This window comes from Meles meles, chromosome 15 (genome assembly GCF_922984935.1).
Source record: "Meles meles chromosome 15, mMelMel3.1 paternal haplotype, whole genome shotgun sequence".
Lineage (NCBI taxonomy): Eukaryota > Metazoa > Chordata > Mammalia > Carnivora > Mustelidae > Meles > Meles meles.
In genome coordinates, this window is record NC_060080.1 from 6474590 (window position 1) to 6497749 (window position 23160).

The window sequence follows — 23160 nt, forward strand, 5'->3', positions numbered from 1 at the left end:
TTAATTAAAAAAATTTTTTTAGAGGATTTACTTATTTAGAGCACACGAGAGTCGTAGGGGTAGGGGCAGAGAGAGACAGGGAGAGAGACTCTCCAGCGGACTCCCCCACAGAGCACGGAGCCTGACATTGTGCAGCTGGTCCCACGACCCCTCCATACTGTTTTCCGGAGTAGCTACACCAGCTTGCATCCCTACCAACAGTGTAAACAGTGTAGTAGGGTTTCCCTTTCCCCTCATCCTCACCAACACCTGTCCTTTCCTGACCTGTTAATTTCAGCCATTGTGACGGTGTAAGGTGGTATCTCCTTTTGATTTTGATCATTTCCTGATGCCAAGTGATGTTCAGCATTTTTTCACGTTTCTGTTAGCCATTTGTATGTCTTATCTTTTTTTTTTAAGATTTTATTTATTTGATATATAGAGAGAGATCACAAGTAGATAGAGAGGCAAGTAGAGAGAGAGGAGGAAGCAGGCTCCCTGCGGAGCAGAGAGCCCGATGCGGGACTCGATCCCAGGACCCTGAGATCGTGACCTGAGCCAAAGGCAGAGGCTTAACCCACTGAGCCACCCAGGCGGCCCTGTATGTCTTCTTTGGAGAAATGTCTGTTCATGTTTTCTGCCCTTTTCTTGACTGGATTATTCTTTGGGTGTTGAGTTTGGTAAGTTCTTTATAGATTTTTGAATACGAGACATTTGCAGATATATCCTCCCATTCCATCAATTGTCTTTTGGTTTTGTTGACTGTTTCCTTTGTTGTGCCAAAAGCTTTTGATCTCGATGAAGTCTCAGTAGTTCATTTTTGCTTTTTTCTTGCTTTGGAGACGTGTGTAGTAAGAAGTTACTGCATCGGAGGTCGAAGAGGTTGCCGCCTGTGTTCTCCTCTGGGATTTTGATGGCGTCCTGTCTCACATTGAGGTCTTTCATCCATTTTGAGTCTATTTTTGTGTGTGGTGTAAGGAAATGCAGTCTCATTCTTCTGCATGTGGCTGTCCAACACCATTTGTTGAAGACACTGTCCTTTTTCTGGTGGATGTTCTTTTCTGCTTTGTCGAAGATTAGTTGACCATAGAGTTGAGGGTCTATTTCTGGGCTCTCTATTCTGTTCCATTGATCTGTGTGTCTGTTTTTGTGCCAGTACCATACTGTCTTGATGATGACAGCTTTGTACTAGGGCCTGAAGTCTGGAGTTGTGATGCCACCAGTTATGGTTTTTCTTTTCAATATTCCTTTGACTATTTGGGGTCTTTTCTGGTTCCATACAAATTTTAGGATTATTTGTTACAGCTATGTGAAAAAAGTTGATGGTATTTTGATAGAGATTGGATTGGATGTATGGATTGCTCTAGGTAGCATAGACATTTTAACATTTCTTCTTCCAGTCCATAAGCATGGAATGTTTTTCCATTTCTTTGTGTTTTCCTCAATTTCTTTCATGAGTACTTTATAGTTTTCTGAGTACAGATTCTTTGCATCTTTGGTTAGGTTTATTCCTAGGCATCTTACAGTTTTGGGTGCAGTTATAAATGAGATGGACTCCTTAATTTCCCTTTCTTCTGTCTCATTGTTAGTGTATAGAAATGCAAGTGACTTCTTCTCATTGATTTATATCCTGCTGCATTGCTGAGTTCCTGTATGATTCTAGCAATTTCAGGGTGGAATCTTTTGGGTGTTCCACATAAAGTATCATGTCATCTGCTTAGAGTGAGGGTTTGACTTCTTCTTTGCCAATTCAGATGCTGTCCGTTTCTTTTTGTCATCTGATTGCTGAGGCTAGGACTTCTAGTCCCATGTTGAATAACAGTGGTGAGAGTGAACATCCCTGCTGTGTCCTGACCTTGGGAGCAAAGCTCTCAGTTTTTCCCCATTGAGAATGATATTCACTGTGGACTTTTCATAGATGGTTTTTACGATATTGACATGTGTTCTTTCTAGCCATACACTGTAGAGTTTTAATCAAAGAATGTTGTACTTTGTCAGATGCTTTTCCTGTATCTGTTGAAAGGATCATATGATTCTTGTCCTTTATTTTATTAAGGTGCTGTATCACGTTGATTGATTTGTGCATGTTGAACCACTGTTGCAGCCTAGGAATAAATCCCATTTGGTGGTAGTGAATAATCCTTTTAACGTACTATTGGATTCTACTGGCTAGTATCTTGGCAAGAATTTTTCATCCATGTTCATCAGGAACATTGGTCTATAATTCTCCCTTTTGGTGGGGCCTTTGCCTTATTTTGGGATTTAGGTAATTCTAGCCTCATAAAAAGAACTTAGAAGTTTTCCTTCCATTTCTATTTTTTTGAAATGCCTTCAGAAGAATAGGTATTCATTCTTTACATGTTTGGTAGAATTCCTCTGGAAGCCATCTGGCCCTGGACTCTTGTTTCTTTGGAGATTTTTGGTTACTGCTTCAATTTCCTTACTGGTTATGGGTCTGTTCAGGTTTTCTATTTCTTTCCATTTCAGTTTTGGTAATGTGCACATCTCTAGGAATGCATCCCTTTCTTACAATTGCCTAATTTGTTGGCATATAGTTGCTCATAATATGTTTTTATAATTGTATTTCTTTGGCATTGGTTGTAATCTCTCATTCATGATTTTATTTATTTGGGTCCTTTCTCTTTTCTTCTTGATAAGTCTGGCCAGTGGTTTATCAGTCTTATTAATTCTTTCAAAGAACCAGCTCCTAGTTTTGTTGATCTGTTCTAAGCTAGGGTGGCAATCCTTATTTCAGACAAATTAGATTTTAAACCAAAGATTGTAATAAGAGATGAGGAAGGACACTATATCATAATTAAAGGGTCTATTCAACCAGAAGATCTAACAGTTGTAAATATTTATGCCCCTAATGTGGGAGCAGCCAATTATATAAACCAATTAACAAAAAAATTAAAGAAACACATCGATAATAATACAGTAACAGTAGGGGACTTTAACACCCCCACTCAACTGCAATGGGCAGATTGTCTAACAGATCAACAAGGAAATGGGGTTTGAATGACACACTGGACCAAATGGACATCACAGATATATTCAGAGCATTCCATCCTCTTTAAAGCGACAGAATACACATTCTTCTCTAGTGCACAGGGAACGGTCTCCAGAATAGATCCCATACTGGTCACAGATCAGGTCTCAACCGGTATCAAAAGATTAGAATCATTCCCTGAATATTTTCAGACCACAGTGCTTTGAAACTGGAACTCAATCACAAGAGGAAATTTGGAAAGAACTCAAATACCTGGAGGCTAAAGAGCATCCTACTAAAGAATGAATGGGTCAACCAGGAAATTAAAGAAGAATTAAAAATTCAGGGAAGGAAATGAAAATGAAAACACAACTGTTCAAAACCTTTGGGATGCAGCAAATGTGGTCCTAGGAGGGAAGTATCTAATACTACGAGCCTTTCTCAAGACACAAGAAAGGTCTCAATTAAACAACCTAACCTTTCACCTAAAGGAGCTGGAGAAGAACAGTAAATAAAGCCTAAACCCAGCAAGAGAACTGACTTAATAAAGATCAGAGCAGAAATCAATGAAATAGAAACCAAAAGAACAGTCAGTTGAGCTTCTGGCTCTTAGTTTCAGCTGGGGTGGTGGTCTGGGTCTTGGGATCTCTTTGCCACCAGCCCTGCAGAACTGGGTGCTCCATTCCTTCCCTCTGCACAGAACCTCCCCTTGATGCTCTAAAAGTACTCATATGCAACTGTTACATAGGACCTTTCTGTACAATGAGCAGCAGTTTCATTCCATATAGTATATGATGGATAGTATTTTAAGAATTGACAAAATCTTGGGTGCCTGGGTAGCTCAGTGGGTTACAGCCTCTGCCTTCAGCTCAGGTCATGATCCCAGGGTCCTGGGATCGAGTCCCACATCTGGCTCTCTGCTCAGCAGGGAGCCTGCTTCCTCCTCTCTCTCTGCCTGCCTCTCTGCTTACTTGTAATCTCTGTCTGTCAAATAAATAAATAAAATCTTTAAAAAAAAAAAAAGAATTGACAAAATCTTTTTGTTTCTCTTTAAGTTTCCATTTGGATCACTGCGGAGCTTTGCCCTGGTTTCTACAGAAGACAAGTTTCAAAGGAAGAACATTTATGACTCATGCCACAAAAGCTATTTATAGATGGCTTCTTTCAGATTATGTCAAAGTCAGGTAAATTGCTTTATTAGATTCCTACAGGAATTTGCTTCTACAGAATACATAAAGTTCAAAATATGGACCGTTTTGTGTTTGGAAGTGAGACGCTCTTTTTTATGCACAAGGCTGTCATTAATTTGTCATTCCGTATCAACTCCTTAAATACCCATCGTGAACACAGCACCTTCCTGACCATAAAGTCTTTATGAAGTCTTTACATCCTTAAATCTTTGTAATTTAGGTGAATTATAAGATATGCTAACAATATTTTGTAAACAGAATTTTATGATTTTATTAAAATTTGAGATCAAGTACATGATACACTAATAGAGACCGAAATCTTATTTTAGAGTATTTGATCAAAGCAGATTACTATCTTAAATTAAAAAGATTCCTGGGGATTTTTTTTTCTAGTTATAAGAGGATAATCAGAAAAGTTAGAAGCATATTTGTGATACCTACAGCATAAATTATTAGCCTTCGGAAGTTTACATTTGTATATTCCAAAAGTAGCTCAGAGGCAATTTGTTATTCTTCACATATAAAAGAATGGAAGAGTTACCCTTAGTAATTATACTGCTTACCACTTAAAAATAACGCTAACCATGTGCAGACATAGTCCTCACTTCTCAGCATATGTTAACTCATCTCCATCTTGACTTCATGCTGTAGGCTCTGTTATGAATCCCATTTTACAGATGATGAAACTGAGACACATAGAAGTTAGGTGATTTGCCTGTGATGGTCACTGTAAGAGACAAAGCTGGGATTTGGACCCAGGCAATCTGGCACCAGAGTCTGTGGCCTTAAGCACGACTCCCTTTTGCTTTTCTAGAAGTACATTAGCATGATTTCCAGGAGAAAACTTATACTACATTTTGTAGAGAAATCTTTTCACATCCTGATGGGAAGCTCTGCTGTGTTTCAGTGTGTGTGATTGTCTGAGCAAGTTTATCTCTCAGGAGTGTTGGGGCAGACAAAAACATTGAGAAATACTATCATAAGAGTACTATGCGCTTTGCTTAAAATCATGCTTTATAGCTGTACACACCAAACGTTTTATTATTATAACTACCGAGTCAAAAAATACCCAAAATGTCCAAGAGATTCGAAGTCGCATAATCCATACAGTAAAAGAATTTTGTGGCTGTTCCGTTCACAGACAGTCTCTTTGGGTTCGAAGAGTTTAAAAAATCTTGCCCTTAATTGTTTATGTTGGCCTTTTTAAATATTTAGTAATATATCAGCAGACGACATGCTGTATACAGAGACGGATCTGGAAGAGAGCATGGACAAAATTGAAACCATCAACTTCCATGAAGTTAAAGAAGTTGCAGGAATCAAGTTTTGGTGTTACCACGCGGGCCACGTCCTCGGAGCTGCCATGTTCATGATTGAGATCGCGGGTGTGAAGGTACTGCCGCTCTTCTGGCTTCGTCCCCAAGAGAAATCTGTGCAGAGCTTTGTGCCCCCAAGTGACACTGAAGGAAATTCCCTAGGACCTGCCAGGTGTCAAACACCGAACATAGGATAAAATTTAGTTGATGCTTTTTCCTTTTAAATATCACAGTTCAGGGGCACCTGGGTGGCTCAGTGGGTTAAACCCTCTGCCTTCAGCTCGGGTCATGATCCCAGAGTCCTGGGATTGAGCCCCACGTCGGGCTCTCTGCTCAGCGGGGAGCCTGCTTCCTCCTCTCTCTCTGCCTGCCTCTCTGCCTACTTGTGATCTCTGTCTGTCAAATAAATAAATAAAATCTTTAAAAAAAAAAAAATCACAGTTCATACCCCCACAGTAAGACTTCCTGTATCAAAATTAGGAAGAGTAAAGTAAGCTTCTCAAAAGACTAAAGTTCCTTCACCGTGCCATGGGATTGATTCTTTCCAGGGTCCTTTAGAAAAATGATGAGGGCAGAGCTTTCTTTGTGGCTGTACCTGTTTCGAGTTCAACCCTGGTTGGGCATTCCTGTGGCCTTGGTGTTCTGGGACTCACCGGGAAGCCCCGGAAAGGGGCGGGCGTTGCATGAGTGACAGGTGTTCATCAGAACGGATCTTGCCACCATCCTTGTAAAACGTGGATGGATGACAGCCCCCGCTTTTACTCTGCTGCATATTGGAGGCACTTAGGGACCCTGTTTAAAAATTCTCATCAAATCAGACTCTGACCGTGTGGCCTGGGCCTTTTTTCCCTTTTTAAGTTTTCTAGGCGATTCTTATGTGTAGGCAGAGCTAAGAGTCAATGCTCTGGTGTAATATTGTCCTGAATTGTGAGCAGCTGCTCATGATTTGAACTGTTTACACATCGAGTTGTACTACGTACTGCTAAATCATTTATCCTTACTGTTTGCTCAGAGGCATAAAAAATAAGCAGAAAGCCCAAATGCAGATCTGAACTCCCATGTGAAATTTGATGCATACCCCGTGTTTTTATCGTCCACTTTAGATGGTTTTTCCATAGGGGCGCCTGGGTGGCTCAGTGGGTTGAGCCTCTGCCTTCGGCTCAGGTCATGATCCCAGGATCCTGGGATCAAGCCCCGCATTGGGCTCTCTGCTCAGCAGGGAGCCTGCTTCCTCCTCTCTCTGCCTACTTGTGATCTCTGTCTGTCAAATAAATAAATAAAATCCTTAAAAAAAAAAAATAGGTGGTTTTTTCATATACCTCAGTAGATTTCTTTCCTCATCATGCCCTTTTTGTCCCCGGTGTTCAGAGCACTTCTCGAGTTTATTAATGCACGTGTTGTCTGTGCTGGGTGCGCCTGGGAGTGTATCATTCCCCCAAGTTAGAGTGAATAATGGAAACATTGGACGGTTTGTGTAACTGAACTGAGATATACACTTTGAATTACACATAATTAAGTACTGCATCTAAATTTCATCAGTTGTAAGGCTGTTTTTTCTACTGAACTTGACCTTTAGATTTTATGAGCTAAATGTCTTCACTAGTAAAACCTTCCAAAATCCTGTCTAACTTTATTTTTTTCACAGCTTTTGTACACAGGTGATTTCTCAAGACAAGAAGACAGACACTTAATGGCAGCTGAAATTCCCAATATTAAACCTGATATTCTTATTATTGTAAGTATTCGTGCTGTTTGTTTTAATTAGTGTAGTGGAAACAGGATTTTTTCCAGTGGGGAAAAATATCATTTTCATAATATAGTTATCAGATGTAAATGAACTAGTTTTGTTTATTTATTTATTTATTTTAAGATTTTATTTGAGAGAGAGAGAGCAAGAGAGAGAAGACAAGCAGGGAGGGGGTGGAGGAAGAGGGAGAAGCAGGTTTCTTGTGGAGCAGGGAGCCTAACGCAGGGCTTGATCCCAGGACTCCACTGGGATCATGACCTGAGCCGAAAGCAGACACTTAACAAACTAAGCCCCCCCAGGTGCCCCTACTAGTATTTTTTTTTTTTTGCTTCTATTAGCACAGCTCTACCTTCTTGCTGTTCAATGTGTTAACTCTGGTCTCCTATCAGAGATGATAGGCCACCTCCTCTAAAGACTAAATATTTTCGTCTGAGAGAATGACCCCAAATTCACAGAACATCTTAAGGGGGTTGTATAGAAATGGTGTGACCCCACTGCCTTTTCCACGTGGCTCTTTCAGCTCATCGCCCCCGCTAACTTGATACGTGTGTGTGTCCAGCTGCCTGGTAGTTTGCAAGTCACTGTCCAGAGCTTTCGGTGAGGGGTAGGGTGGTGGATGACGAGAAACAAATTTAAAAATGTGTATCGGACGGGCGCCTGGGTGGTTCAGTGGGTTAAAGCCTCTGCCTTCGGCTCAGGTCATGATCTCAGAGTCCCGGGATCGAGCACCGCATCGGGCTCTCTGCTTGGCAGGGAGCCTGCTTCCCTTCCTCCCTCTCTGCCTGCCTCTCTGCCTGCCTCTCTGCCTACTTGTGATTTCTGTCTGTCAAATAAATAAATAAAAATCTTTAAAAAAAAATGTGTATTGGTGACAGTGAGGTCAGGGATTAGGAGAGAGATCTTTGGGCCTATGGTGTGTGTGTATATATACATATATATACATGTACATATATATATATACATATATATATATAAGAATACCAAATATATTTAGTAAGAGGGAAGAACTGTCTATCTCTCCTTCACCACATGTAACATCCCCCAACCGCCCAAGTATGAGAGACCCTGGCATATTGCTGTCCCTAAGCAACACAAAGGAGTTCATTTTCGCTCAGCTAATGGTACTCCACATATAAATTGATCTTATTTGGGCGCCTGGGTGGCTCAGGGGGTTAAAGCCTCTGCCTTCGGCTCAGGTTATGATCCCAGGGTCCTGGGATCGAGCCCTACATTGGGCTCTCTGCTCAGTGGGGAGCCTGCTCCCCCCGCCCCCACACCTGCCTCGCTGCCTACTTGTGATCTCTGTCTGTCAAATAAATAAATAAAAATCTTTTAAAAAATTGATCTTAATTTAAGGAAAGTTTTGTGTTGCTGTTTTTTTAACCATCAGAAAAAAAGTTATTTTCGTTATATCTGGTACTTTAGAGCAGTACCTCTCAAATTTTGATGTTGCATATGAATCGTCTGGTCATACTGTTAAAATACAGAGTTGGGTTCAGTAGGTCTGGGCTGGGACCCAAGATTCAGCACGTCTAACAAGCTCCCGGGGATGCCCATGCTGCTGGCCGCTGGGCCAGACCTAGTGAGGTTAAAGGGATATTCTTAAACCGAACTATTAGAAACAATACCTATTTCTGTTTTACAGGCTCTGATTTATCAAAGATGGGAGAAATACCCTTTATCCCATCCATGGAAAGCAAAATGGTTTTAAAAAGAATTATCTTGAACAGGGAAGATTCAGTTTTAAATTTTTTTCCTGATTCCTCTTTTTCTAAAAATTCCTTACTGCAGAGGCAGATCTGAATTCTAACGTTTTTAGTTGCTCTCCTTTCCAGCTTAGTATTATAACGGTGTGTTCAAGTAAATGGCATATTAATGGAGAAATGAATCACTGCATTTTATTGATGTTTAACTTTCGTATTCTTTGGGAATCGTCATCTTAGTCTCATACTTCCGACATGTCATTTAGGAATCTACTTATGGGACCCATATCCATGAGAAGCGCGAGGAGCGAGAAGCAAGATTCTGTAACACTGTCCACGACATTGTGAACAGAGGGGGCAGAGGTCTCATCCCCGTCTTTGCTCTCGGAAGGGCTCAGGAGCTGCTCTTGATTTTAGGTACGCCTTTTCCTTTTGGTGGGGAGGATTTTCGAAATCTTGGACTGCTTTTCTATCAAGGTAATTGCCTGGCCTCGGATAGGTCATTCTGCCTTTCTGGGCTTCAGTTTCTGCATCTAAAAATATGTAGTGCTGTAAAAGCCCAGAGGAACAGTGACCCTTGGGCACCTCTACTGGGAATATAAGTGGTGCCCTTTTCTGGAAGTTGCCAACAGCCTCAGAACTCTGCAGTGAGCGGAGTCCTAAAAATATGTCACCCTTTGACCCAGCAGTACCGCTGGTGGGAATAAATGATATAAAGAAAATTTTATCAGGGTTTTCATCATTTTAGTAGTTTTTAAAAAGATGTATTTACTTATTTTAGAGAGGGAGAGAGACGGGTTGGGGTGCTGGGGCAGAGGGAGAAAATCTCAAGTAGACTCCATGGAGCAAGGAGCCTGACGCAGGGCTCAATCCCATGACCCATGAGATCATGACCTGAGCCGAAACCAAGAGTCAGATGCTCATCCGAGCCGCCCGGGAGCCCCATCATTTTAGTATTTTTAAAGAACTATCGTGTCTGTAAATATCACCTTGTAGGAAAAAAGTCTTATCACAGTTGAGTAATTGTATACTTTCACATAAGATATCAATTGAACAAAAAAATTAGGGTTCAAAACAGTATATACTCCAGTCCTAGTTAAAAATAGATGACTGGAGGGGTGCCTGGGTGGCTCAGTGGTTAAAGCCTCTGCCTTCGGCTCAGGTCATGATCTCAGGGTCCTGAGATCGAGTTCCGCATCGGGCTCTCTGCTTGACAGGGAGCCTGCTTCCCCCCTCTCTCTCTACCTGCTTCTCTGCCTGCTTGTGATCTTTGTCTGTCAAATAAATAAATAAAATCTTTAAAAAAAAAATAGATGACTGGAAAATCTAGACTGTGAGAAAGTGGAAGATTTCTTTTTCCTGCTTTTCTCTGTTTTCCAAATGCTTCAGTGAGCATATGTAACTGTATAACCAGAGGACAATGGGTGTCACTTTCTGTGTATATTTCTACTTAATGATCCTTCTAACTCGAACATTCTGTGACACTGTTTGGGGAAAGCACTCCCCTTAAAGACTGTGTTTGCAGCTTCAGTGTGAAGAGCTAGAAATGGTGACATCAAGCTCTTGCCCTCACCTCCATCTGTAGGATGATAAGGATAAGTCTATCCCTATTACACTGGAAAGTCTATCCCTATTACACTGGAAAGGGAAAATGGGGAAGATCATCTGTGAGTGATAGGACGTAGTTGGAGCAGCATTTCTGGCATCCTTAGCCAGTCCAGGTTTCTCCCGGTCTTTTTTCTCACTGCACGTCAAACTCATCCTTAGAAGTGTTGAACTGATTGTGAGATCAAGCCGTGCATGGGGCTCTGTGCTCAGTGGGGGACCTGCTTGAGATTCTCTCTCTCCCTCTCCCCCTCCCCTGGCTCCTGCTCTCTCGAAAATAAATAAAACCTTTAAAATAAAATAGGGTTGCCTGGGTGGCTCAGTCATTAAGCGCCTGCTTTGGGCTCAGGTAATGATCCCAGGGTCCTGGGATCGAGCCTGCTTCTCCCTCTCTCACTACCCCGCCCCCACGCTTGTGTTCCCTCTCTCACTGTGTCTCTCTCTGTGAAATAAATAAATAAAATCTTTTTAAAAATAAAATAAGGTAAATAAATAAATGAAAAGTCTCCATAACAAAGTAATTTAAAGAACAGAGGGAACTGGGAAGGGGAAACCATGTTACCGTCACATTGGGTTGCCAAATTCAGCACATAAAAATAGAGGACAGCCAGCTAAACTTAAATTTCAGATAAATAACAAATAATATTTTAGTATAGGTGTCTCAAATATTTAATACATATTCTTACCCTGAAAACCTTTTTTTCTTTTATATGAAATTCAAGTTTAACTTGGCATTCAGCATTTTTCTCTGGCGAGTCTACCATCAGGGCGTGTGTTCGGATTCCTTTTCTGAACCAGGACTGCTCTACTCCATTGCTTATTCCTTTTCCCCTAAATTCTCCCTTTCGAGATTAGGATGGTCATTGGGACGAGAGGTTTCAAACCTCTTCTGTGTTCTAGCCATGTGAACTTGAGGCCAAGTTATTTAACTTTTCTTTGACATTTGAAATCTATCCATAAAAATACAAAAAAATAGGAGAAGTGATATGACCTTGGGATGTAGTATGCATTGCAAGGTATTTGAGAAATAAATAAAAGTGTATGGAAAGGTTTGACACTATTAACTTTAATTGCATCTGTAAAAACATGAGCAGAACAAACCAGAGGGCAAAGCAGGAAATAGATTTGTCACGTGCATGAGAAGAAAAGTCCCTGTCCTTTTACAGAGTTTTTACTAATAGGACAAGTAGAAAAAATAACATTCCCAACTCTTCAACCTTTTTTTAAGCCTGTTTCCTAATCTGTAAGATGGAGATGAATCTTCATAAGGTTGTTTTTAAAAATTAGAAATAATATGTAGGGTGTCTGGGTGGCTCAGTCGTTGAGCGTCTGTCTTCCGTTCAGGTCATGATCCCAACGTCCTGGGATCAAGCCCCACGTCAGGCTCCCTGCTCAGTGGGGAGCCTGCTTCTCCCTCTCCCACTCCCCCTACTTGTGTTCCCTCTCTTGCTGTGTCTCTGTCAATTAAATAAATAAAATCATTATAAAAAAAAAATGTAAACTGGATACTAGGCATTTAATACATTTCCTAAATGCAGGTGTGCCTAGGAGAATAAATGATATCTTTTGGCCATTCTACTCTTACAATATTTTGGGATTTAATAAGAGTTTTCCTCTAAAATGAGACTTCTTTAAAGGTGTATTACCCACAAGTTTTCCTTTATTATCAGAACCTCTTTGGCAGCTTTTTAAAAAATATAGTTAAACAATAATATGATTATCCTGTTTTTTGTTCTTGTTTTTTTAAAGATTCTGTCTATTTATTTGACAGACAGAGATCACAAGCAGGCAGAGGGCAGGCGGTGGGTGGGGGAGGAGGGAAGCAGGCTCTTTGCTGAGCAGAGAGCCTGATGGGGGCTCAGTTCCAGGATCCTGAGATCATGACCTGAGCCGAAGGCAGAGGCTTTAACCCACTGAGCCACCCAGGCGCCCTAACTATCCTGTTTTTAAGTGTTCAGTAACAATTTTACCTCTAGCAGTCCTATTTTGTAACTAGCAAAGTCTGACTACAAAAAGCCTAATTTTGATAAGTCTTTGAAATATTGAGAGGACATTTCTATTTAAAACTATGCCAGAATTTAGTGTCCCTCTAAGGTAATAAATTATGGTCTGTTAGTCACTGTAAACTTCTCCTAAATTGTTTTTAAAAGCTTCCATGTGATCACAATATTCTTTTCAGTAAATAAGTTTTGATTTCGTAAGCTTAATTTAGAGCCAGGCTAATTTTCTTGAACTCTAAAATATGTTAAGCAAAATGAAAAGGCAACCTACTGAATGGGAGAAGATATTTGCAAATCTTACATCTGATAAAGGGTTGATGACCAAAATATATAAAGAACCTACACAACTTATAATCAAAAAACAACCTGATTTTCAAAAAGGGCAGAGGACTGGAAGGAACGTTTTCTACAGAAGACATCCTGACGGCCGAGAGGCCCATGAAAAGATGTCCAACATCACCTGTCATCGGGGAACTGCAGATCAGAACCACAGTGAGACACTACCTCACACCTGCCAGATTGGCTATTTCCAAAAAGACCAAAAAAAAAAAAGATAAATGTTGGTGAGCATGTGGAGAAAGGGGAACCATTGTGCACTGGTGGTGGGAATGTAAATTGGTGCAGCCACTGGAAAACAGTTTGGAGGCTCCTCAAAAAATGAAAACTAGAAATGCCGTACAATCCAGCAGTCCTGCTTCTGGGTTTTTATCAGAGAAAATGAAAACACCAATGGAAAGACGTAGTTCATTGCAACATTGTTTACAATAGCCAAGACATGAAATGACCTAAGTGTTCACTGATGAATGAAAGATAAAGAAGATGGGGTATATAGAGACAATGGACAGTCTCCGCCATAAAGAAGAACTATGTTGCCTTTTGCAACACGTGTGGACCCAGACAGTATTAAGCAGCGAAATAAGAGAGAAAGACAGAAAGACCGTACAACTTTGCTTAACACATGGAATCTAAAAAACAAATGAATAAACAAACCAAACAGAAAGAAGCTCTTGGATACAGGAAACAGACTGTTAGTTACCAAACAAGGGAGGGCTTAGGGGTTGAGCAAATAGGTAAAGGGGATTAAGATGTACAGACTTCCAGTTAGACGATAAAGACGTTATGGAAATGTGGTCCACGCCTCGGGAATGTAGTTAATGGTATTGTAACAACTGGTGACTGGTGATAGCTAGACTTGCCATGGGGATCATTTTGTGGTGTATAAAAAATACTGAATTGCTGTGAAATACACCTGAAACTAATAGGATAGTTAATAGGATATCGTATGTCAAACTATAGGATACTGTAGTATCCTGTACTGAAACTAATGGGATATCATATGTCCATTGTACTTCAATTTGAAAAAAAAATGTTAGCCTAGCCAGGGCTGGGCACGTAGGAAGCCTTCAGAGCCTGGAAATCCCTCCCTCGGCTCTGTGATAGCCTCTGCCCCGTGCCCCAGAGCTAGAGCACAAGAGAGGCCAACGTGTTGAATGGAGAAGCACCCTTTCCAACCAGAGGCTGCATCCCAGAGCCTTGGACCACCGGTGGCTATCAAATCCTAGCTGCCCGCGTTCTGGTGTGTGCATCTCGGGCAAGGGATTTGTATTTCTGAGCCTCTCTTCCTTCTGTAAGGTGTGGTCCGCGGGTGCCGACACTCTGGGAGCCCTGCTCAGCATGCCCAGTAGATGGCAGCCGCTGCCGGTGCTGCTCGCCATCCCTGCCTCCGAGCTGCAGGGCCACTAGGAAAACCAAGGGGCAGGAGTTAGAGCCTGGATTACAAGCAGCCTATAGCAAGCTGACTGACTGAAGCAAGACTGAATATATTGGAAGGTATTCGTGTCCCCAGACTGTCCAGGAAACATGGGAAGCCAGCATGGAATAGGGCCTCTCCTATGGGCAGGAGGCAAGATCCGCTAGGAATGTGTCCCAGGAAAGACCCCCCATTTACTGTTTCCTGGGTATCCACAGGCAGGGCCAAGGGCCAGGCCCTGTGAGAGGCCTACCAGGTGCAGAGCCACAAGGACGAGGCCTCCTGCTGAAAGGCCCAGAAGGGACCAGAGAAAGGAGATGGCCTCAGGGAAAACAACCAAGTTCCAAGACCCTGCTTTCCATCCCCATGCACAACAGTGTCTTAAATGTGGCTCACCCTTAACCAGGGTGATAATTACCGCAGACGTAGCGGGCATGTTGAACAAATTGTGAGCTCATAATTACAAATTGTATTTCTAACACTCCAGGGGGTTCCAAACCTTGATATCTCTGCTATTAACACATAAATTAGTCATTTATAGAAATTGCGAGAGAGGGAGATAGATATATGTAGTTGTATAAGTATGTAAGTATTTACATATATAGTTTTGTAATTTATGTATATAGTTTTGTAAATCCAGATATACATATTCCTATGCTTTATTTCTTGGTTGTCTGAATTTCTTAAAATGCATTTATTATTTGAACTTTTTACCCCACATAACAAAATGAAATTTGTTTCTTATCAAATCTGTCTAGATGAGTACTGGCAGAATCACCCAGAACTGCATGACATTCCCATATACTACGCGTCCTCTTTGGCCAAGAAGTGCATGGCCGTGTACCAGACATATGTAAATGCCATGAATGACAAAATTCGCAAACAGATCAACATCAATAATCCCTTTGTTTTCAAGCACATTAGTAACCTCAAGGTGAGTGCTGGGGAGGGACCCGGATCATAGGTGAGTCCGCAGCACTCACAGCTGCCTGCCCTCAATTCCGGGGCCCAGTCCTTCTTGCTGAGGTCTCGCTGTTTCTCTAGCCGGCACCGTTTTTCTTCAGGAAGACAATAACTGAGCAATTGGCATTCTTTCCTGCTTCAACAATTTTTGCCCCTTGTTGCAAATCTGCATACATTCTCAGTATTTACCATGCTGATTAAGTTGGGTCTCTCTGCCATAGAAACAGGATGTCCTGACGAGGAAAATATCATACGTTATATTTTAAGTTTTTCTATTCTTGCTCTAACCTAATCATCTTTTTGATTCCCATTGCACATTCCATGATGAAAACTTCCGTGTTTACTTTTGTAGAGCATCTAATAAACAATAAAACCTTATTTTCTTTAGTTAAAAAAATAGTTTTAGGGACTCCTGGGTGGCTCAGATCGTTGGGCGTCTGCCTTCGGCTCAAGTCGTGATCTCCAGGTCTTGGGATCGAGCCCCACATTGGCCTCTCAGTTCAGGGAAGAGTCTGCTGCTCCCTCTCGCTCTGCCTCTCCCCCTGCTCATGCTCTCGCTCTCTCTTTCTCTGTCTCAAATGAGTAAATAAAATCTGTTTTAAAAAACAGTTTTAGAAAAATACTGTTTTATTAAAACTAATGCTTTAATCTTACAAATAATGCCCCAAATAGTTGAGGTTATAAGTCATCTTCTAGTTATAAATGGGCTCTATTCATAAAATACTGTTTTTTAAGTTAATTTTTAAGAATTAGAGCCAAGTTTTCCCTAGAAACAACATTGGACTTTTTGGTTGGATTTCTAGGCCAGCTCAAAATACTCATGAAGCACACAAGGCCATTGTGAGCGGGGAAAATTCTTTCCGAGTTCTATCTTGGGCAGATAGAAAGCCGTTTGACTCTTGCTTTTTCCCTGCCTGCATATCTAGCAATGAAAATGATCCTATTACTGCCCCTTAATACCAGCAGGAGATTTAAAAGGTCACTGTGAACTAACTGCCTTTTATCACTTTGTTCCCCTTTCATTCCTAGCCTAAATTGTTTAGGATCTTAGAAACTGGACTTAAAATATTTACTAGTCTCATCGAGACCCTTTCAATTGTGTGATTAATCTTTTTACCTAGCTTTTTGTTATTCTTTAAAAACGAGGAATGTCTTGCCAAACCCTGGTGCTCAGCATGCCTCTACTGTTCCTTTTTCCCCTCCTAGAGCATGGATCATTTCGACGACATTGGTCCCAGCGTCGTCATGGCCTCCCCAGGCATGATGCAGAGTGGCTTATCCAGGGAGCTCTTTGAAAGCTGGTGCACGGATAAGAGGAACGGCGTCATTATAGCAGGGTACTGTGTGGAAGGGACACTTGCCAAGGTCAGCCATGGTCTTAGACCACTGTTATTCCTAATCAGAATTGCCAAGGTGACACATTAAAGCCTGAGAAGCGCCCATCCGGCCTCAGTAGAAACTATGGAAAGGAACTGATTTGAGACAGATGCAAAAACATGGATGCCCTCATTCACTGGAGAAGAAGTTTGCCAATGTGTGTCCTCTTGAAAAGTCACAGGAGGTGTCTGGGTCGATTGCCTATCTTCCTACTGATACGCACAGTCGATGCCAGCTCGGGGATGTGCACATGGTAGGAAATGCGTGCAGAGCTCTAGAGGCCGTTTCTGAACTTCCCAGCCTCGCATCCTCTTATCTCCTCTTCGTAGAACTTGCCTTATTTTTAAAAATACCTTGTGATTCCCCATTTTGACCATTTTTTATTACTTTAGGGTATTCTCAAGTCACACGATGTTGGCCATGTATTTAAAATAGATTTCCAGGACAGAAACACATCTGTCTGAAAGTGACTTTTTAGAGCAGGACAATAGCTGGGAACAAGTTTGCCTTTCTGGCCATAAGTTACAGTTGCCACTTCCAGTACTCCAAGTGCATTGAATTTTAGTTAACCTGCTCACTTTGCTGATTAAATATTTGCTTGACCAAGAAAATAAGTATTTGATATTTACTAAGTCAATGGTCAGAATGCTTTTCGTGCTAAAGGTCCTAAATTTAACGTAAGAGTTTGTGGCTGCATTAACAAATAGAAAATGTACTTTTCTGACTGGGTAGTTTATTTGCTTTGTTTCTTTTATTTTTGTTTTGTTTTGTTTTTTAACAGCATATCATGTCTGAGCCAGAAGAAATCACTACCATGTCTGGACAGAAGTTACCACTGAAAATGTCTGTTGATTACATTTCTTTCTCTGCTCACACAGATTACCAGCAAACCAGTGAATTTATTCGTGCTTTGAAACCGCCTCATGTGGTTAGTCTATGACTTTGACTTATAACATTAAAGAGGAAGAAAACATACCCAAGAAACCGCAGCTGGTTTTCAAATCAAACACTGCCTATCATTAAGGTGGCCTTTTTCACAGAGCGTTTCTGGGAGCACTTGGACCTGGCCTTTGCAGCTCCCTTCTGAGTTAGGCAGGCTGTGTACTCTGTCTCCATTTACCCCAAGTCCCTCATCAGATCCCCTAATCCCAACTCCAGTGCTCTTTCTGTCGTTTTCTGCGGCCTCCCCTGTAACCTAAGAGCACAGGCTTTGCTTGTGACTGCTTGTTTTGAACCTCAGCTCCATCTCTTACATGCTGGGTAACCTTGGGCAAGTTACTTAACCTCTCTGTGCCCTATTAGGAATTAGGGATAAATAATACCTCATAAGGTAATTGTGAAGAAGGGATGAGAGAACATAGATCTAAAGCATGTAATATGGTGCCGGGCAGGGAGTAAATGCTTAATAAAATGGAAAGAAGAGAAAGATCATATAATAGTAAAAGTTAAAGATTCAGATAGATATGAAATCACGTAGCTCCATACTGATGTGATTTGTTTATATTTGTAAGTTTCATGTCATACAAAAGTAACAGTTCTATTTTGGTGGGATTGGGAGGGATAAGGGGAAAACTAAAAAAAAAAAAAAGTATTTTTAATCAACAGAACACTTGGGGAATTTTGGGCAGGAAGGAACAGATGAAGTGCCCTTTCTAGATTTATTGAAAAGTAGTTTAGAGGAAATAGCCTTTTGCTAGTCTTTTTCTCCTTACATTTTTTCATTGCGGTAAAATACATGCGACATGGAAGTCGCCGTTTTTACCTGCACAGTTCCATGGTGTGACTCACATTCACAGTGTCGTGCAACCGTCACCAACCCCTATTCCCGAACTTTTTCATCGCCCCAAACAGAAACTGCCTACTCAGCAAAAATTCCCCATTTCCTCCTCCCCAGCCCCAGGTAACCTCCAGTTTACTTTCTGTCTCTCTGGATTTGCCTGGCCTAGACAGTGCATGTCAGTGAAATCCTACAGCACTTAACAATGCGTTCAAGGTCCGTCCGTATAGTCGCACGAATCAGACTCCCTTCCTCTGTGCGGGTGAACAACGTTCCGCTGTCCGTATAGACCACACGCAGGCACACGGTGTACGCCTGCCCCGGTGAACCCTGGCCTGTGAGCATGTGTGTGAGCCCTCTTCTCACTCCTTCAGCGTGTGAACCGAGGAGTGGGCTCGCCGGCTCGGAGGCTCGTTCAGCTTCCCGAGGTGACTGCGCCATTCTGCGTCCCCCCGCCCCTGGCAGGGCACAAGCGTTCCCACTTCTCTGCATCTTCACCAGCTCTTGCCGTTTGCCCTTTGTAATCACAGCTGCTCCTAGTGAGCGTGAAGTCGCGTCTCGTGATTTTGATTCTTACTTTGCTAATGACTCGTGGTATTGAGCGGCCTTTCCTGTGCTCTCCTGTTCATTTTTGAGTTCTTTCTGGCCTGGGAGTCCTCGCAGGGCTTTCCCGGTGGCCATTACTCAGTAAGCAGAGTCTTGGGTGGAGAAAGATCTCTCGCCTCCTCTTCAGCTTTGCGACTGTCGGATTCGTGACATGTGGGCCCCTCCCAGGCCCCCTCGTGTGTGCGGGTCACGGAAGCGCTCGCATGTGTTAATGCCGGCGAGGAGGGACCGCACTGCCCTTTCTGTCGGTTCCACCGCCTCTTCCTCAGTCCCATTTCATTGCTCTCCAGGCTCGCTCTCTGCTGACAGTTTAAATTCCTGGATTGAACTCGATGCTTGCTTTCCTTCAGTAACCAGGTCAGCAAAAGTATGATCTGCATGATAGAGTAACAGTGGTATTAGGGGTAACGATAAGTAACAGCTAGCGTTTGTTACTTACCATGTGCCAGGTACTGTACCCATGTTTTAAGTAATCTCTGCACCTGACATGGGGCTCGAACTCACAACCCTGAGCTCAAGAGTCACGTGCTTTACCGACTGAGCCAGCACGCCACCCTGTACTCTGGTTTACATGTATCAACTTGCTTCCCCCTTACAGCCAACAACTGTTTGTAGATGAGAAAATTGAGATGTTAAGTAACTTGCCCAAGCTGACATAGCTCAGAAGTGCCGAAAGAGCCAGGATTTGTGTTTGCCAGACCTCAAGGTCAGGGCTCCTTACTCGACCATAACGCCTCTGCCCGGTAGTGATTGCCGGGTAGGCTTCTGTGATCCCAGGCGAGAAATCATCTACTAGGAGTCTGTAGGTTAAGAATGATTTGTCTTGTAAAATACAGATTATAGAAGTGAATGGAAAGAGGCTGGTATCTAATACAGTTATTGTAAATACCCCTCAAAGGCAATTTCATTTGGTTCAGAAATATCTTATTTGGTATTACTATAATAAATGGAAGAAAATACCAGAAGTCTTTTTCTTCCCCCCTAAGAAGCTTCTTTTGAATGTCTTGTATTAAGAGACCTAAAGGAAACTGCATTAGTAAGAGTAGCAATGGTTTCGTGCAAGAATCCTGCGTCTGAAGCCGGCGGGGTTACAGACGTCATGGGCGCAGTCCTTTACAGTCAAGCATAGAAGTCTGGAAAAAGTCCAGCTTCCGTAAAGTTGGGTATCTCACAAGTGGGAACACCTGAAGTAGAAGGGTCTTCACTCTTAAAATCGTTCCGCTTCAAGACTTTTAAAGCCAAACAGAATGAAAATAACTGTACAAGTTTGACTGACAGGAGGTCCTTCAAAGTTGTTAACTTGAATAACATCAAGTATATGTCTGTTTCACATACTGAAATCAGATGGGGGCCATCGTGAAGCCACACTCAGGATGTTTCCCTGTGGTCTCTTACATTCATTCTGTGTAGATTTTAGTCCATGGAGAACAAAACGAAATGGCCAGATTGAAAGCAGCCCTGATTCGAGAATATGAGGACAATGATGAAGTTCACATAGAGGTTCATAATCCTCGGAATACAGAAGCTGTGACCTTGAATTTCAGAGGAGAAAAACTAGCCAAGGTAAAAAGGTTGTGGTTTCTAATCTTATCCAGGTCTTTCTAAAGGGAAATGTATGCTTCTTAAAAATAATAGACTTCTGGGGCACCTGGGTGGCTCAGTGGGTTAAAGCCTCTGCCTTCAGCTCGGGTCATGATCCCAGGGTCCTGGGATCGAGCCCCGCATCGGGCTCTCTGCTTGGCAGGGAGCCTGCTTCCTCCTCTCTCTCTCTCTCTCTGCCTGCCTCTCTCCCTACTTGTGATCTCTATCTGTCAAATAAATAAATAAAATCTTTAAAAAAATAAAAAATAAAAAAAAATAATAGACTTCTTTTCATCAAAGCAAGATAATGCCCTTAATGATGATTTCTGTCTACTTAGTATAGTATAAGAATTTTATCCATATGCTTTTTTAGGTCTTCTGGTCCTACTAATTCATTTCTTCATACAGAAAGTTTTCAAGTACATTAGATCTTAGTGCAGTTGAATTTGATAGCTTTGTTTTCTAGCTTTCGTTTTTATTTTTTAAGGTTTTTATTGACTTTTTGAGAGTGCAGAGGGAGAGCGAGAGCGAGAAGCAGCCTCTCTGCTGAGCAGAGAACACAATGTGGGACTCGATCCCAGGACCCTGAGATCATGACCTGAACCAAAGGCAGATGCTTAACCCGCTGAGTCACCTAGGCGCCTCTGAATTTGATAGCTTCGTAATCCTCATCTCCACTTCCTTTTCTTCCCTGTGTCTGAGAATAAACAAATATTTATTACTGTTTTATTACTATATCTAATACAGTGTTCTGTCCACTGCTGTTTCTCCAGAAGAATCTAAAGATGGCTCATGTGTTTAAACATAAATGTGGAACGACTGGAACATGTAAAAAACCTAAAAAATTTGTCCATTTTTGATGCGAAATATAGTGTTTTCAGGATTTAAAAATAAAATAGTTAAAAATCTTACCTGAGGGCGCCTGGGTGGCTCACAGTTGGTTAAGCCCCTGCCTTCGGCTCAGGTCATGATCCTGGAGTGCCAGGATCGAGTTCCGCATCAGGCTCCCTGCTTGGCAGGAGTCTGCTTCTCCCTCTGACCCTCCCCCTCATGCTCTCTCTCATTCTCTCTCTCTTTTTAAAATCTTTAAAAAAATCTTACCTGAGATTTCAGAGGGATGCTATAAGGTATCTGTATTTGTCCTTCCTGTTAAGACTTTTTTTTAAGATACGTCTAAGAAAAATTTTTTCATGATTTATCTGAAGTTTTAAATATCAGACGTATTAATGAGCAACTTTACAGCAATTCTTGTAATAAATAGTGAGCCAGATGTGAGAAGGCTAAATGACGGATATCCTTCCTTGCAGTTGAGTTCATGAGGAAAAAAGTCAGCAAAAGCTAAGATGTGAGGCTTTTGTTGCCAAAGAAGGACAGATGATTGTGTTTCCTCCTCAATTAACTCCTAGTCACAAAACTTCCCAGCAGCCGGTTTAGTGGAAGTGACCTTGTACCTATAGAAAAATGTATTTAGGGGGGCGCCTGGGTGGCTCAGTGAGTTAAGCCGCTGCCTTCAGCTCAGATCATGATCTCAGGGTCCTGGGATCGAGTCCCACATCGGGCTCTCTTCTCAGCGGAGAGCCTGCTTCCCTCCCTCTCTCTCTGCCTGCCTCTCTTGTGATTTCTCTCTGTCAAATAAATAAATCTTAAAAAAAAAAGAAAAAGAAAAAAGAAAAATGTATTTAGTTACAAATCTAAGAATTGAATTTCCCAAACTCTGCTGGTTGAGATTTGGGGAGGAGGGACTATTTTACAGTCAGACGATTTAGGAGAGGTGGAGTTGAACAAAATTAAGCTGATTTCTTTACAGCAGGACTTTCCAGAGTTGTTTTTTTTTTTTTTAAGATTTTATTTATTTATTTGACAGAGCATGCATATAAGCAGGGGGAGCAGCAGGCAGAGGAGAAGCAGGCTCCCCACAGAGCAGAGCCTGATGCAGGACTCGCTCTCAGGACCCTGAAATCATGAGCTGAGCTGAAGGCAGATGCTTAACTCACTGAGCCACCCAGGCGTCCCCCAGAGTTTTTATTAGGCCATTATGCATTATAAACCTTCAAGAAATATATTAAGCAGCATTTAAGAATTTTTTTAACTAGAGGGGCGCCTGGGAGGCACAGTTGGTTAAGTGTCCAACTTTTCAAATGGCTGATGGTCATCATTATGATTATCTGAATAATTGCATTTTCCAAAGTTCTATTTCCTCCTCCTCCTTCTTTTTTTTTTTTTTAATAGGTTATGGGCTTTTTAGCAGACAAAAAACCAGAACAAGGCCAGCGAGTCTCGGGAATACTTGTTAAAAGAAACTTTAATTATCACATACTTTCTCCGTGTGACCTCTCCAGTAAGTATACTATTAAATGTCAAATATAAATTGATTTTCACATTGAAAGAAAGTCTATGAAAACTTCTCTTCCTAATGGCCAAATTTTAAGTAACAGCCACGTAATAGAAATTGAGTTAATAATCCACATAGTGTTTCAATTCTTGGTGACCTTTTTTCTTAACTGGGAGCATAAGTTCACCTCCAAGGTTAACCGCTCCTGCTGACCCTTGACAAGCCTGTTTTCCACCTTTTGCAAT

At 41.7% G+C, this 23160-nt stretch overlaps 1 protein-coding gene across 1 annotated transcript in view; it reads left to right on the top strand.

Annotated features, from left to right (window-relative positions):
- The window catches only part of CPSF3 (cleavage and polyadenylation specific factor 3), a 43806-nt gene that overhangs the window by 5688 nt on the left and 14958 nt on the right, over window positions 1-23160 (top strand). Inside the window, exons 4-12 of the mRNA XM_045979591.1 lie at window positions 4024-4152; window positions 5374-5551; window positions 7120-7209; window positions 9191-9341; window positions 15038-15213; window positions 16449-16607; window positions 17401-17547; window positions 20413-20565; window positions 22813-22921. Of these exons, the coding sequence (XP_045835547.1) occupies window positions 4024-4152; window positions 5374-5551; window positions 7120-7209; window positions 9191-9341; window positions 15038-15213; window positions 16449-16607; window positions 17401-17547; window positions 20413-20565; window positions 22813-22921 (1292 nt within the window). The remainder of the gene's footprint in view (window positions 1-4023; window positions 4153-5373; window positions 5552-7119; window positions 7210-9190; window positions 9342-15037; window positions 15214-16448; window positions 16608-17400; window positions 17548-20412; window positions 20566-22812; window positions 22922-23160) is intronic.